The sequence below is a fragment of the Trachypithecus francoisi genome, unplaced genomic scaffold (genome assembly GCF_009764315.1).
Source record: "Trachypithecus francoisi isolate TF-2019V2 unplaced genomic scaffold, Tfra_2.0 Lachesis_group10, whole genome shotgun sequence".
Lineage (NCBI taxonomy): Eukaryota > Metazoa > Chordata > Mammalia > Primates > Cercopithecidae > Trachypithecus > Trachypithecus francoisi.
Window position 1 is genome coordinate 67,140,791 of NW_022681455.1, and position 16,650 is coordinate 67,157,440.

General features: G+C 38.3%; 1 protein-coding gene and 1 pseudogene across 1 annotated transcript in view; one reads left to right on the forward strand and one right to left on the reverse strand.

Moving 5' to 3' along the window:
* COL19A1 (collagen type XIX alpha 1 chain) overlaps positions 1–16,650 on the forward strand; it is a 330,132-nt gene that overhangs the window by 205,829 nt on the left and 107,653 nt on the right. The window contains exon 16 of the mRNA XM_033217563.1: positions 12,990–13,043. Coding sequence (XP_033073454.1) covers positions 12,990–13,043 — 54 coding nt within the window. The remainder of the gene's footprint in view (positions 1–12,989; positions 13,044–16,650) is intronic.
* Positions 9,203–11,823, reverse strand: LOC117088278 (annotated as a pseudogene).

A 16,650-nucleotide genomic window follows, 5' to 3' on the forward strand; every position in this document is an offset into this window, starting at 1 on the left:
GTTAATCATACATATTAACTGGAGTAGTTAATTCTTCAAAATCCAACTTACCATTCTGTCCACAGGGACTAGTTCGTGTTTTCTAAATGTGATGACATATGCTTCAGACACTGCTAATTAGGCCTTTCCCTTGAAAATTCATCCTGACATGTTTCAAGAACACTTTTCTCCCTTGAGTACAAGTTCGTTAAATTATTAATATCCTTTTAAAAGTCTTGTAGGATTACTTACACAATGCAGCCTTCTCTGTTTTAAAAACTATAGTTTATAATGAAGGATGAAATAGATCTCACTTCCTTATACTGTATGTCTTTTTTTCCCAGTCAAAAACAATGGGCTGGGTAAATATCAGAGAATAATAGATATCATATTCAGTAACATAAAATGTTAATGTAAGGTTAAAAATATTTTGTAGCCTGGGCAACCTAGAGACACCCATCTCTACAAAAAAATTAAAAATTTGCTAGGTATGGTGGCACGTACCTGTAGTCCCAGCTACTTGGGAGACTGAGGCAGGAGGATACTTAAGCCTAGGAGGTTGAGGCTGCAGTGTGCAATGATCACACCACTGCACTTCAGCCTGGGTGACAGAGCAAGACTCTATCTCAAAAAAAAAAAAAAGATTTGCACTTGGAAATGGAAATGTTTTATGGTCAGCTGTTTGTATCTGTGGGTTTCACATCTGCAGATTCAACCAAGTATTCAACCAAGTATGGATTGAAAATATTTGAAAAGAAAATATGGTTACATCTTACTGAACATGTACAGACTGTTTTTGGTCATCATTCCCCAAACATTACAATATAACAACTATTTACATGGCATTTTCATTATAGGTATTGTAAGTAACCTAATGGTGATTTAATGTATATGAGAAGGTGTATGCAGATTCTATACCATTTTATATAAGAGACTTGAATGGCTATGGATTTTGGTATTGGACAGTGGGGATCTGGAACAAATCTCTCACAGATACCAAGAGATGACTGTACATATAATCAACTCTACACACATGTAAGAAAGTGTTATAAGCAATCTAAAACAGATAACCTAAAATTAGTTCTATTGAGCTTCTGTATTAAATGATGAATTTGGTGCCAGTTTTACCTTCTGGGCTATTCTCTACCTAAGCAGGTGCTTATACCAACCTATATAATATGACCTTTTTAAGACAAAACTCCTAATGGCTTCCCATCACAATCACAGTAATGAAACTCAGAGCACTCACCATAATCTACAAGGCCCAGCCTAATGTGGCTTGCCTGCCACCCAACCACACGCTTGCTCTTCTCTAGCAAACTGTGTTTCTTGCTTTTCCTTGAAGAATTTGTTCTTGCTGTTCCCTCTACTGGATGTTCTTTCTCAGACCTTGCATGATCCGTGGACTCACTTGGTTCAGATTTCTGCTGAGGCCTTCTCTGATTTTTCTATCTAAAAGAGCACACCTTCCTATATAACTCTGTGTTCCCTTAACCTGCTTTATTTTTCTATATTTCCTATGACTATCCAAAATTCATATCTTTATTTGTTTAGTTCTTAGAGATGCAATAAGTATAGCATAGTGGTAATGGTCACAGATGATACAGCCAAGTTGCCTGGATTCAAGTCTTAACTCTGCTATTTACTAGTCCCATAACATTGGGCAAGTTATGTTGTCACTAATTTGCCTCTTCCTTAAAATGGGAATACCTCAAATATATTTTGAGGATTAAATGAACAATATGTGTAAGTTTCTTTGAATGATATTTGGCATCTGTTACTATTATTGTCCCCACGGGTATATAAGCTCTATGGAGACAGAATTCAAGGTATTTCCAGAGCATAGTAAAGCATCTAACCCACAATAGGGACTTCATAAATGCTTCTTGAATTAATTTATGAACAATTCTGGGCACATGCCCACTGAAAGCGGGGAAAATATCCTATACAAACACAATGAAAAGCCAGCAGGTGAACAAATAAAGAGTTTAAAAGTCGTAATGGAAAATTTATTAGTTGAGAAAGCTGAACTGGTTATGTGAGTTTTGTAAATGTAAATGCGTATGTACTAGATGTAGCAAGAATCGGGGGAACAAGATGTATTTAGGGTTTCTGCCTATAGGATACTTCCCTAGAGGTGAACAGAGAAAAAGTCAAAGAACATAAAGAGAATCTGGCAACTGACCAACAATTGCTGTTGGCAGGACCAACTGGGTCACCAGCTTTCCCAGGAAACCGTAACCTTGTTTTGGGAAATGTTGAATCTAATGGGAGCTGAGAGAAGGTAGATTGTAAAGGACGGACTTTGAATTACTTTTACCCAGTTACAGCTTCAAATGACATTGGATGTTAAGTTTAAGGAAGCGAAAAGTAGTATTCAAATAAAGAAAAATACTCTCAGTTTTGTACAATAGTATATCCCAAGTGTTCAGTTTTTAAAGGTCATCAATACATTTTCCCAATATTTAAATCTATCATGCACGAAAAAGAAGTGGTGAGCTGGGAAATGCCTTCTGAATACACTTGATCTAAAAGGTTGAGGATAAGTATCAGAAGAGAAGAGAACCAAAGAGCACACACACGTCTAAGACAGGTTACTGCAGGTGCATCCGGGGAAAGCTATCCCTGTTTGAGGACTTTTCAGGGGGTATAATGTCCCAGGTTGTTGCTGAAGTTGTATAGATGACTTTTTCTACCCACATTTTCCTCCTATCCCTGTGATCCCTCCACTCCAAAGGGAAACTGGAAGTGCTGAGATCATCTATAACCAAATGAACAAGTCTGTCTAAATACCTGTTGTGAATAATTGTCCCTTCTCTTCTACCATGAAGGCAAATCTAGGTCTTAATCATCTTAATCTGTTTTCCCCAACACAGCAGGTAAAACAGACAGTAAATTTCTGCCAAATAAAATTTACTCACATCTTTTTGATAGGGTTTTTTCCTGAAATCAGCACTTAAGTATCAAAATGCAATTTAATCCATTAAACTCACTTCAATTAGTTGAGAATTGCATAAGGAAAATTTTTTCCTTTCAAAATTGGGTGATCTTTATAGTTCCATCTCACTGATCCTCTAGAATTCTCTTCATTTGTCAGACAGTTATTGATTGTAGTTCTGTGAACTTATTTTGTACTAGTCAATTCAATCCTGGACATTGAAAATATAGCTCTAAAATTCTACCCCTTGAGTATGTCTTTTAGATTATGTAACTAGAAATACCAAAACTATGTCCTGTCACTTTACCTTAATTGAAATCAAGATATAAAATATTACTAATGATTATTTGTTCCATTGCTCACCGGTAATCCTGAGCTTGTTCCTGTTTCACTGGCCTAGCCTCTGACCTGTCTGAAATTTGTAGATGAACTTCACGACATTGTTTTTATTTTAACATTTCTATTAAATAAGACTTATCATTTTATATGCATTATTTGTCCCTCTGCATGTCAATTTTGTCGACTCTAAACTTACAAATATAACAGTTCCCATAATAAAAGTGAAGGAGAAAAGTCTTAATTCATGAGGTATTGTGAAAGTGGAATGTTTTAGAGATGTGGAAGCCTGGCGGCATAATTCTCAGACAGGAAGGCAGTGTATATAAAGGCCAAATTCCCCTTATCCAGTCTGGGAGTGAGCTGCTTGTGAACATCCAAATATGGAGGAAAGAAAGTTTTCACAATGAACTTCCAACTTCCACCAGCTTCATGTGGCACAAAAATGTTAAAATACATCACAGTATATTCAGGAAATCGTTTAGTCATACCCTACCACTGCCCCACCCGTGATATTGAGACACATCAAGTGGCTTGGCAAATATTGGCAATGACAGACCTAGAAAACAGAGTCAGAATTCGGGCCTTAGAGAGTCGGTGGTTTGGCAAGGCAGTTAGGCATTCCAGCAAATCTAAATGGAAGGGTTGGGTTGGCCTCAGAATCAGGGTAGAGAGACATGAGGGCAAGCAGAAATCAGGCAAGCAGAAAAGAACTAGGAAGATTCACATTCCAAAGGGAAAAGCAACAAGTAAATGGGACATTTACAGAATCTGACTTGGTAGTGAGAAGAAGAGAAGCTCAAAAATTATAACAGCAAAATAACCTAAATTGTGAATGACCAGGATACCCACATCAAGGAAATGTTAATCCTGTTTTAATGTTTTAACAAATCGTTTATTCAGATTATCATTTACTGAATTGTAGCTCAAGAGGTTTAGATAATGATGTCACAACCTCTAACTTGTTTTGAAAAGCCACATTAGTTACAGATAGAGTCCATCCAAGGGGGAATAAAAAGGAAAGGGGCAGAGAGATGAGCAAATAGTGGAATTAAATAATTTTAAAATGTTAAGATCCCAACCTCAATGATGTGTATCTTTTCTTAGCTCTGAACCTATTTCAAGTCATTTGTTCATGCTGAATTGCATTTTCTTCTCCTGTCCTTACAAGAGTCACTTGTCCGATCCCTGAAGTAATGAGACCTTTATGACTAGTGTTGTTACTGTCATAGATACATTTTTAAAATCTAGTAAGAAATAAAATGTACTTAAAATATTATGCACTCCTCTTGTAAGTATTCCATTCTCATTTTTACACATATCCTTGAGTTCAAAATGTAATTCTTTACATCAGACATAAATCTTATTTCCGTTCACAAAGTAAAAAAAGAAAACTAACTTCCCAGATAGTCTGTAATGTTTTCCTGTGTAATTAACACCTCATTCACAGTTGTGTGTGTCAGTCAAGGCCCTGTCTCCTCTTTCTTGACATTTCCTTGATACCTGTTCAGGCCGAGCTGATGCCTAAGAGTGTGCAAAATACACTTATGGAAACGGGAATGTTTGAGAGGAGTCAGCTGAATTACCGTGACCTGACAGTTTAGAGAGAGTACTTAGACATATGTTTCATTTTGTGGGTTTGGGGCCTGTGTGCCATCCTTTAAGTCCAATTAATACTGTAACCTCATCTTCATCGTCATCCTCATCAACAACAAAAACCATCTGTCAAATGAATACCAATAGTCCATTATTTGCATTCTTCCCTTCTTAATGCTCCTAAGAGGGTCAAATGTTTATAAATCAAGTGTCTAATTTAAGATACATGTTTTCTCGCAATGCAAGTCATCCTGGAAGCATTAGGTTATTTTTACTGTTGAAAATTTGTAGATGTCGTTTATTTAAATAGCCTTGTCTCTTTTTTTCTTGCTATTAATAGTGACCCTCTGTGTCCTTGTGCACAGAAAATGCAGTAGAATCAAGGTTTTAGATCATGCCAATCAAATCATTCCATTGTGGGAATCTCCTTGTTTCGTTTTTTAAAGTTACATTGAAATGTAATGTACATTCAGAAAAATGTGTATGCCATAAGGGTACAGCTTGATGCTGTTTTGTAAAATGAACATACTTATGCAACCACCACATAGTTCAAGCAGTAGAATATCATAACCCTAAGAAACTCCTCTCATGCTTTCTTTCACTTTCCACTCCCACGTGGGTAACCCATTATGACTTCTAATAGGATAGATTAGTTTCGCCTAACGTTCTTTGTGTGATTTGATCAACATTATGTTTATAAGAAACATTTTTTTTTTTTTCTTGAGGCAGAGTCTTGCTCTGTCGCCCAGGCTGGAGTGCAGTGGCCAGATCTCATCTCACTGCAAGCTCCGCCTCCCGGGTTTACGCCATTCTCCTGCCTCAGCCTCCCGAGTAGCTGGGACTACAGGCGCCCGCCACCTCGCCCGGCTAGATTTTTGTATTTTTTAGTAGAGACGGGGTTTCACCGTGTTAGCCGGGATGATCTCGATCTCCTGACCTCGTGATCCGCCCGTCTCGGCCTCCCAAAGTGCTGGGATTACAGGCTTGAGCCACCGCGCCGGCCATGTAAGAAACATTTATGTTGTTGCATGTAGTTCAATTTCATTCATTTTCTTTGCTGTCAAATATATACTTTTCCATTTTATGAATAAGCCACATTTTTTAAAATTTCTACCTCTAATGGATATCTTGATTGTTATTTTAGATTTTTAAACAAACTCATATCCACCACTAAAAGGTGATTACACTTTTCTAAAGGATGCACACGACATATTTTGGAGGTTTTCTTAGAGACATTATCCAACATTTTTATATAAAAAATGGAGAATTGGAGAGAGGGTAGTGGAAAGGCAGTGAGGAAAGGAACTAATACTTATTAGAACTACCATGTACTGAACATTTTGGTAAAAATAGTTGTTTTCTTTTAAGTTGTGGTAAAAAATATATAACATAAAATTTACCATCCTTACCACTTTTAAGCATACAGTTCACTAGTGTCAAGTATATTCACATTGTTGTGAAACGGATCTCCAGAACATTTTCATTGTGCAAAACTGAAACTCTATAAACCTTAAACAACTCCTTTTTTTTTTCCTCTTCCTTTTCTTCAATCACTGGTAATCCCCATTCTATTTTCTGTCCTATGAATTTGGCTTCTTTAGATACTTCATATAATTGGAATCATGGAGTATTTGGTTTTCTGTGACTGGCTTATTTCACTTAGTATAATGTCCTCAAGTTTCCTCCATGTTGTTGCATGTGACAGGATTTTCTTCCCTTTTTAGGCTAAAAATATTCCATTATATGTTTGTACAACATTTTATTTATCCATTCATCTGTTGGTTGACATTTGGGTTAGTTCCACCTCTTGTCTATTGAGAATAATACTTCTATGAACATGGGTATGCAAATATCTCTTCTTAAAACTGTTTCCAATTCTTGGAGTATATAACCAGAAATGAGATTGCTAGATTATATGGTAACTCTATTTTTTTTTTTTTTTTGAGACAGGGTCTCACTCTGTCACCCAGGCATGAGTGCAGTGGTGCCATCTCGGCTCACTGCACCCTCCTCCTCCTGGGTCGTAGTGATCCTCCCACCTCAGCCTCCTCAGTAGTTGGGACTACAGGCATATGCCATATGACACCATGCCCAGCTAATTTTTGTATTTTTTTTTTTTTAGAAATGGGGTTTTGCCATGGTGCCCAGGCTGGTCTCAAACTTCTGGCCTCAAGCAATCCACCCTCCTCAGCCTCCCAAAGTGCTAGGATTACAATTTTACAATCCCATCAACCTTGCACAAGTGTTCCAATTTCCCCACGTCCTCACCAATGCTTGCTTTCAGATTTGTTGTTAGTAGCCATCCTACTGGGTGTATGCAGTAGGAATTTTACAAGTGATCTTTTTATTCCTTTAACAAAGTTGTTGCAAAGTATAAGTACCATTTTACATCAATGAAATCTTAGCACAAAAATATTCTATAAGAGAAAAAATGGGGCACAGAGATTTTCCAGTCCAGGTGCTCTTGAACTTGACAATGAGCATTTTATTCTCAAAGTTCCACATAATCACAAAACAAATTGAATTCTTTTATTCTGAGCTACAAGATATAGACTTACAAGATATAAGGTGCTCTACAAGATTGCCTGACTTTAAATATGAAATAAGAGCTTTAGTTTTAGAGTAGTGGTTCTCATAACATGGTCCCCAGACCAGCAGCATCAGCATTACTGCAAACTTGGTAGAAATGCAGATTCTCAGCTCTCACCCCAAACCTACTGAATCCAGAACTCTGAATAGCCAAGCAGGTAGCACACTCCTGTAATCCCAGCTACTCAGGAGAGGGGCTAGCTGTGTTATCATGACCTGACAGTTTAGAGAGAGTACTTAAATACATGTTTCATTAGTGGGTTTGGGGTCTGCATACCATCCTTTAAGTCCAATTACTACTCTAACTTCATCTTCATCATCATCATCCTCATCAACAACAAAAACTATCTGTCAAATAAGTACCAATAGTCCATTATTTGCATTCTTCCCTTCTTAGTGCTCCTAAGAGGGCCAGGTGTTTATAAATCAAAAGTGTAATTTAAGATAAATGTTCTCTCACACTGCAAGTCATCCTGGAAGCATCAAGTTTAAAAAAGAACTTTTTTAAGCTCCTTTTTATTGAGACAGGATCCATGCTGGTCTTGAATTCCTGGGCTCAAATGATCCTCCTGAGGTTTCCTATGACTGATTTGTTTCACTTGGTATAATGTTCTTGAGGTTCATCCATGTTGTTGGATGGGCCAGGATTATCTTCCTTTTTAAGGCTGAAAATATTCCATTATATGTATGTACCTCATTTTGTTTATCCATTCATCCACTGATGGATATTTGGGTTACTTCCACCTCTTGATACTGAGGAGGATTGTTTGAGACCAGCATGGATCCTGTCTCAAAAAAAAAAAAAAATTCTGCGAGTGAGGCACAGCAATCTATTTTAAACAGCCCTCCAGGTGACACTCATGCATGGTCACGTTTGAGCAGTCCTAGGTTTAGATCATTAGGCAGATATCTAAAGTGTTGTCTAATAATCTCCACACAGTTGCCAAACAGAAAACTGACATATTGAGCACTTTCAGGTTTCCAGGGCAACTTGATAGAGTAAATCTGTGTTTTGCGCTTTATACCACAGTTTTCAGGAAAATGCTGGATTAGCCCAGTTATAATAATGCTAAAACACTAGATCTCTATCCATCTGAAAGTTCACCCAAACACTAATTTATCAGAGTTGCTTCTGAACAAATGGCCACCTGAGAATAGCCACCCTAACCAGGAAGACCTCTTCCAGCTCAGCAGATATCTGACTTATCTCCAGGATTTTCCTTCCACCCACATCCAAGTCCCCACCTTTTGTCTCACTTTTGGGTCTAGACAGAGCCCTGTAATGAATGGACCAAAACAGCCAGAGATAGAAGTGAAAGCAAACGTGCAAACATTCCTCCCATTGGCATCGGGAGCCTTCTTTCTGGGCCTGCCATCAACCTCCGCAGGCCCTGGCCCCAGGTATCCTCATCCACACAAAGAATGCTTCGTGTGAGGTATTCTGTCCACTAATTAGGATACCTTGTATACATAATGGTTCATCATTGATTTTTTGCACCACAGGAAGAATTGGAGACACTTTATGTCTTTCTTTCCTATGAACAAAGATTCACAGATTAGACTTTCCTCTGAAAAGTGGTCGAATCTGATTTGAGTCCTAGGAAGGGAGTTGTGGTTTATGCCTGTTTTCTTGGCATAATTATTCATAAAATATTCCCCCAAAATGTACTAGCTTAAGTAGTAAAATTCACCCTACCAAAAATCTACTGTTAGCTCCTTTTTTAAAAACCAGAGCATTTATTGTGTGACTAATCATTGAAATTCTTAAGATAAACTGGATGCTACAACAGCTGGCCCCTTGGGTTTAGACGTTTTTCCTTCTCAGAATCCATGCCTGAATCTGCAGTATACAACGTTCAGGCGCCTCGCTCGACCAGTCCTGGTCGTATTTCATCTTCAAGCCTTGGCACTTCAGTTATACTTCCTCTTGTGCTTAGCAGGGTAGCCACATTTGCCACAGGGTGACTTTTGAAGGTGGCAGGCCTTAGAGCCACAGTGGTGGCACAATGTGTGCCTCTTATTGCGACACTTTTCAGACAATGACGTTCCCTTCAGTATCTTGCTTCTGTGGCCAAGACCAAAGAGTGTTGTTAGCTCTTAGGTAGGCTTTGCCTTTCCCTAATGCTTTTAAGTGGAAGACAGATGATCCTTCAGAGGAACAGGAGACTGTGTGGCTGTATTCGGTGCAGCTTGGGGCCTTGAAGAAGGGAAACAAGACAAGGGAGTTAATTCCTAGGGCTCCTCGGAAAGAAGAACAGTGATGTCTGGGAGTAGGCATGGACTATTATGTTGATAGAAATTGTGGCCCCTAAGAAAGGTGCCATTTCTCACACCTGTAATCCTAACACTTTGGGAGGAGGCCAAAGCTGGAGAATCACTCCAGTCCAGGAGTTCAAGACAGCCTGGGCAACATAGTGAGACCCTGTCTCTAAAAAAAAAATTGAGAAAAAAAGAAATCGTGCCCCGCCAGGACCCATAACTCTCTTATGCTCTAAAGCTTGCACCCACATTTCTCATCTGTCCACCCCTCTCCTCTGTCCTCCACAAGTCACTTATACTTGAGACTTTAGTGTCAAGAGTTTCTCCCAAGGTAAATCTTGTTTCTAGTACAGATTGAGCATCCCTAATCTGAAAATTCGAAATCTGAAATGCTCCAAAATCCAAAACTTTTTGAGCAACAACATGACACCACAAGTGAAAAATTCTACACCTGACCCCACATGACAGGTTGCAGTCAAAACACAGTCACAATTTTTGTTTATGCAAAAAGTTATTTAAAATAGTGCATAAAATTACCTTCAGACTATATAGATAAGGTATATATGAAACATAAACAAATTTTATGTTTAGACTTGGGGCCCATCCCCAAGATATCTCATTATGTATATGCAAATATTCCAAAATAAAAAAAATTCCAAAACACTTCTGGTTCCAGCCACTTTTGGACAGATGATAATCAACCTGTATGTATTTGGTGGTAAGCCTAACAAAAAGGTAACTGCATTGCTTTGTATAGCACCTTTAAAAATTGTTCAAATCTGATTTCGGAAAGTTCAAGCCTAGAAACCAGGTTTAATGTGAAAATATGTGCTGGCTAAAGTTGTGTGCACACAATATGTTCCAATTACTTAACAACCCTCAAAAATATTTTACCTGCATGTCCACTCAGCAAAATCAGCCTTCTCTCTGCCCTCTTCCAGCATACACACTGACACTCTGACACTCTGACAATGGCAAGGCTGGCTGAAGTCAGCAGTGATATGCAGGAATCTGGATGCTTGCCCTCACCATATCCTGAATCTTGGATGCTTTTTACTCCTCATCTTAACACGTGCCAATGTTATGTTACAATATCTGACATTTGGTTTGTTTCAACATTAACTCTGTGATAAAAGTTAATCAATAGCCTCATTTTCCCCGCTTCCTGCTCAAATCAATACACATGTCTCCTTTGAAGAATGGGGAATGTAAACTAAAGTTGATCCTATGGTTTTAACTTACCTCAACCGAATGTATGCTTAAAGAAAGAGCCAATCACTTACTTAGATGCCATTTATTTAGTTTCTTTGTATTCTTGTGAATTAATAAATTAGAGTGCTTCCACCTTCTAAGTAAACTTTTTATCATTGATTAGTCCTCAGAGGCTAATTTACTTATATTTACTAAAATACCAAATATATTGATTTTCAGAAAATGTAAACTGCAAGACTAGAACATGGCATACATGTGTATAACTTGTTTTAAGTATATAGAATATTAAATTATATGTTCATTTCAATCTTACAATCCTCCAAAAGAACTGCATGGTTTAGATCTGTAAAATGAAAGATAAGAGAAAAACACTACTATTAATAATTATATTTATGTTTTTAATTTTTTTTTTTTTTTTTTTTTTTTTGAGACAGTCTCTGTCTCCCAGGCTGGAGTGCCAGTGGCATGATCTCGGCTCACTGCAACCTCCGCCTCTCAGGTTTAAGCAATTCTCCTACCTCAGCCTCCCAAGTAGCTGGGATTACAGGCACCCGCCACCATGACTAGCTAATTTTTTTTGTATTTTTAGTACAACCAAGGTTTCTCCATGTTGGCCAGGCTGGTCTCAAACTCCTGACCTCAGGTGATCTGCCTGCCTCAGCCTCCCAAAGTCCTGGGATTACAGACATGAGCCACCGTGCCCAGCCTATGTTTTTAATTTAAAAAAATTTTTAAATCTGTTCTGTAGATGTTAACTAGGGCTATTTATAGACAAGGATGCTGTTTTCATATGAAGTCTTTGATGTTATCACCTTAATTTTCCTTCAGAAACAATGGACACGTTTCTCATCCAGTCACAGCATTGTATTTGCTTGTTGATCTCTGAAAACTTACTCTCCTGTTTCAACTGGCATTTAGACCTCCTATCCCACTCCAAGACTAGATGAAAATCAGAGGAATCAGGCAACTTTGTCTAACATTTTCAGAGCAAGAAAATTGGTGAATAAAATGGGCCTTTCTGTGCCTACATTTATAATTCTCCCCCAAAAAAGCATGGAAAAGATCAACCTAATATTTTTACTTTATAAGTATCAATAAGCCTTAATATGTACTGACAGTTTACCAATATGATAATCAAATAGAATTGTTAGTAACAATGAAATAGAGTGACCATATTTAGAAAGCATATGCTCATAAAATGCTTCTCATTCACAATGTGTGCTTTCAATACCTAAGCTTACTTCCCTCTGTTAAAAATTTAAAAAATAAAAAAGTTTAAGAAAATAATTTTATAATATCTAATGAAATGCTTTTTAAATGTTATTAGATTCACGGGTACAAGAGATGTTAGCACAACATCTTGCGATTGGAATTTAGCTAGTTGTGAACTTGAAACAGTTAATATTCGGTTGTAATAATGAAGATTAACATGCAAGAATTATACATTTTAGTTCACTTATAAAAACAACTTAACCACCTTAAGGGAAGAAAAGAGCTAATGTGCTTCATACAGTATATATAATTACAATAGGGCTTAGGGCAGTGCTTTTCAAATTTTAGTGAGCATAAAAACGCAGATTCGTGGCTCCCACCCTGGAGATTCTAAACCATGAAGTCTAGGATGAAGTCCAGGAATATGCATGTTTAACACCCAATCTCACCTTCAAATAACTCATACAAAATTACCGTTCAGGCCCCTCTTAGAGAACACCAACTTAAGATGACAGATGTACTTGTTATTGCATCCAAAACCACAGAATCATCAGATAAAATACCCGTCTTAGACGATCTTTCATATACTTTATATTACTTTGCTAAAGAACCAAGGTAGATAGCATTTAAAGGACTGCTGATAACAGTTAAGATTTATTCATTTCAGGTACTATACTTCTCATTATGGTTCTTAAAAATTGGCCCACAACTTTTAAAATTAATTGATGTTTAAAAGTCATGAGGAATTTAAATTGTTTCTTAACTTTCTGTTCATTTTTAATGTCTTCAATATTCCCATTTAATATTGTTTGATATTAAAATGTAATGGAGTCACAGTATTTATCATCTGTTCTTCTTTGGTTTCAAGGGAAGACGAGGGAAAACAGGACCTCCAGGAAAACCAGGACCCCCAGGACCACCTGTGAGTAAACAATATGATGACTGTCCCTTTAAAAAGTCACTCTTTATTTCTGTGTGTTTACCTAAGGATTATTTTACTCCCCTGTAGATAATGATTTCCTTCTTTCTACTGTTTAGAATGACTGGTTTCAGCATTTGGATGAGTAGTTCATAGTCTCTATATTCCTAACGCCATCATCACCACAAACCAAGAGATGAGGGAGGCTGGTAATCATCCACACGCCTCACCCACTTGTTTATTACACAGATGGCAATAACAGTAGTGTCTGCTTGAACATCCCAAGCCAAGTGTCCAGACAGATGAATCCTGTTCTGAACCTACCTGAACTCCATCTTCTCGATTTCTTAACGTCCAGGCTGTTAGAAAATCAGACATCTGGGGAAGCATATCCACTTTTCTTGATATGAAACTATTTTGTTAGTATAATTTCATGGTTTGGTAAAAAGTGCTATAAAGATCATCTAACCAGTTAGTTTATCTGGATCCTTTACCCCGAGCTTCTAGAAAAAAAAAAAAAAGTATTTAACTTCTTGTAGTTCTGGTAACTCTGCAGCCTGTGAGAGTCTGGTTTGTGTCCAAGCTGCTCCACTGACACTGCACTCTCTGTGGTCCCAACAATCTCTGCATCGCAGATTCCCTGAGCACTTTTCAGGCTTCATCTTACCTTACCTTACACAGGAATGTATAGCATTGACTGCTGTCTCCTTGAAACTCCCTATTCTCTTGGTTTAGCGACACTGGGTTTTTTCTCATATGCCTGGGGCCATCTTTTTGTCTCCATTAACAGCTTCTCTTCTGCCCCCTATATGCTGGATGGATTAATGAATACCAGTTTTTTTATTTCAACTCAGACACTGTTCCTGAGTTCCAGGCTGGTACATCCCATTATTTTTTAGTATCTCCACGTGGAAGTCTCCTGGTTACCACAAAAGTATAATGTCCAAAACTAATCTCTAAAAATAATCCTAGATTTTTTTTCTTCTTCATCCTCCTCATCTAAACAGTCTCTAAATCATATCATTTCTACATCGCTGCAGCCCACAAATCCTCTCTGTCTTCACTATCACTGCCTTAGTTTAGACCTTTGTCAATTTGAATCTATATATTTGAAGTCACCTTCTCCAAGTGGAGTAAAACTTCTAAATCATGACAGCAACCAGGTGGGCTTGGATGGCTTAGAATTCTCTAACAGCTTAAAACTATTTGATTTTAAATTCCTCAATCGCTTCTCTTTTCTTCAAGACGGATGGATTCCACATCCTCTACATGCCATTCTGGGCCCTTCATGGTTTGCCTTTTACCTGCCTTGGCCTATCCTCCTCTATGCCCTTCCTTCGTTTGTAATCAGTAATCTTCCTATTGGGAGATCCCGCTCCCGATGTTTAAAATGGGTTCTTTTCTATTTCCTAAGTGTCTCGGCTGGGTTGAGAAATAAAGGGAAAGAGCACAAGAGAGAGAAATTTAAAGCTGGGTGTCCGGGGGAGACATTACATGTCGGCAGGATCCATGATGTTCCCCTAGCTGTAAAACCAGCAAGTTTTTATTAGCGATTTTCAAAAGGGGAGGGAGTGCAGGAATAGGGTGTGGGTCACAGAGATCACATACTTCACAAGGTAATAAAATATCACAAAGCAAATGGAGGCAGGGTGAGATCACAGGACCACCGGATGAGGAGAAATTAAAATTGCTAATGAAGTTTGGGGCACGCATTGTCTTTGATAACATCTTATCAGGAAACAGGGTTTGACAGCAGACAACCTGTCTGACCAAAATTTATTAGGTGGGAATTTTCCCATCCTAGTAAGCCTAGGAGCGCTGTAGGAGACCGGGGCTTATTTCATCCCATTGGCTTTGGCCATAAAAGACAGGACACCTTAAAAAGGGGCCGTCTATAGGCCTACTTTCAGGGCACATTCTCTTTCTCAGGGATGTTCCTTGCTGAGAAAAAGAATTCAGTGATATTTCTCCTATTTGCTTATGAAAGACGAGGAATATAGCTCTGTTTCCATCTGGCTCACTGACGGTCAGTTCAAAGTTACCTCTCTTGTTCCCTGAACATCGCTGTTTGTTACCCGGTTCTTTTTTAAAGATGCCCAGATTTCATATTCAAGCACACATGCTCTACAAACAATTTGTGCAGTTGATGCAATCACAGGGTCCTGGGCGACATTCATCCTCCTCAACTTACAAAGATGACGGGATTAAGAGATTAAAGTAAAGACAAGCATAGGAAATCACAGGGGTATTCATTGGGATAGTGATGTGTCCATGAAATCTTCACAATTTATGTTCAGAGATTACAGTAAAGACAGGTGTAAGAAATTATAAAAGTATTAATTTCCCGCAACATCTTCCCTTACTGTTTCAAAAATGCTATGACTTGCAAATGTTCTCCAATAGGCCTGTATATGCTTCTCTGTATCTTCGTGACTCAGCTCAAACATTTCTCCTATAGAGCCTTTGCCAGTGCTCTCAGCATTTGAGGTTTCCTCCCATGGTCCTGTATGTTACATCTCCTACAGATATAGCACATTGCTTTGGACTCTTATTTTCCTCATCTGTCTGACCACTGCACCGTGACTTTTTTGAACCTCTATTTTCCCACCATTGCTTAGTCTCTGGCCTATAGCATGTGATTATTGTTTATTTAATGACTGAGTAACAAATGAATATGTTTTGTAGACAAAAAAAAATTAAGACCAGGTAAATGACCTTCTGAAGACCAAAAAACACCCTGCACCACCACTAGAGGGCCTCAACCCAGTACCTTAGGAATCTCTTAGGATGTGCTCACCTGCCAAAAACGAACATGATTACTGTCCTGTCATTGATTTCATTTCACTGTAGCCCTTCTAGTGGATTGTCCTATTAACAGTGCATTGCGGCTAATTGATATTTATTATATAAAGGCAGATTGGGGGGATGAGGGGGTGAGGAAGTATGAGCCGGATATCTGCATTAGTCTATTCTCACACTGCTATGAAGAACTACCTGAGACTGGATAATTTATAAAGAAAAGAGGCTTATTTGACTCACAGTTCCACAGGCTGTACAGGAGGCATGGCTGGGGAGGTCTCAGGAAACTCCCAGTCATGGCAGAAGGAAGAAGGGGAAGCAAGCACATCTTCACATGGCAGCAGGAGAGAGCGAGTGTGAAGGGGGAAGTGCACTTTAAACAACCTAATCTCCTGAGAATTCACTCACAAGACAGCACTAGGGGGATGGTGCTAAACCATTACAAACCACCCTCATGACCCAATCACCTCCTGCCAGGTTCCTCCCCCAACATTGGAGATTACAATTTAACATGAGATTTGGTTGGGGACACAGAGCCAAGCCATATCAGTGTACTAGCATCTAGTCTTGAAAGGAATCAGTTTTGTTGATTTTTATTTCAAATTTTTAGACAAAACAGAGAACACATTGTAAGATCTTTAAAATAATTGTTTCGTGCTTTAAAGAAGAAAAGCTAGTGAATGCTAACAGGCAAGATTAGACCTTTGTGTAGTTTTCTAAACCTATGGTGCTGCTTGTAAGTCAGGATAATTGTTGTCTCAAAGGAAGAATTTGAATGTTGAAGACCTTTATGACAAGCTTGCCAAATGTC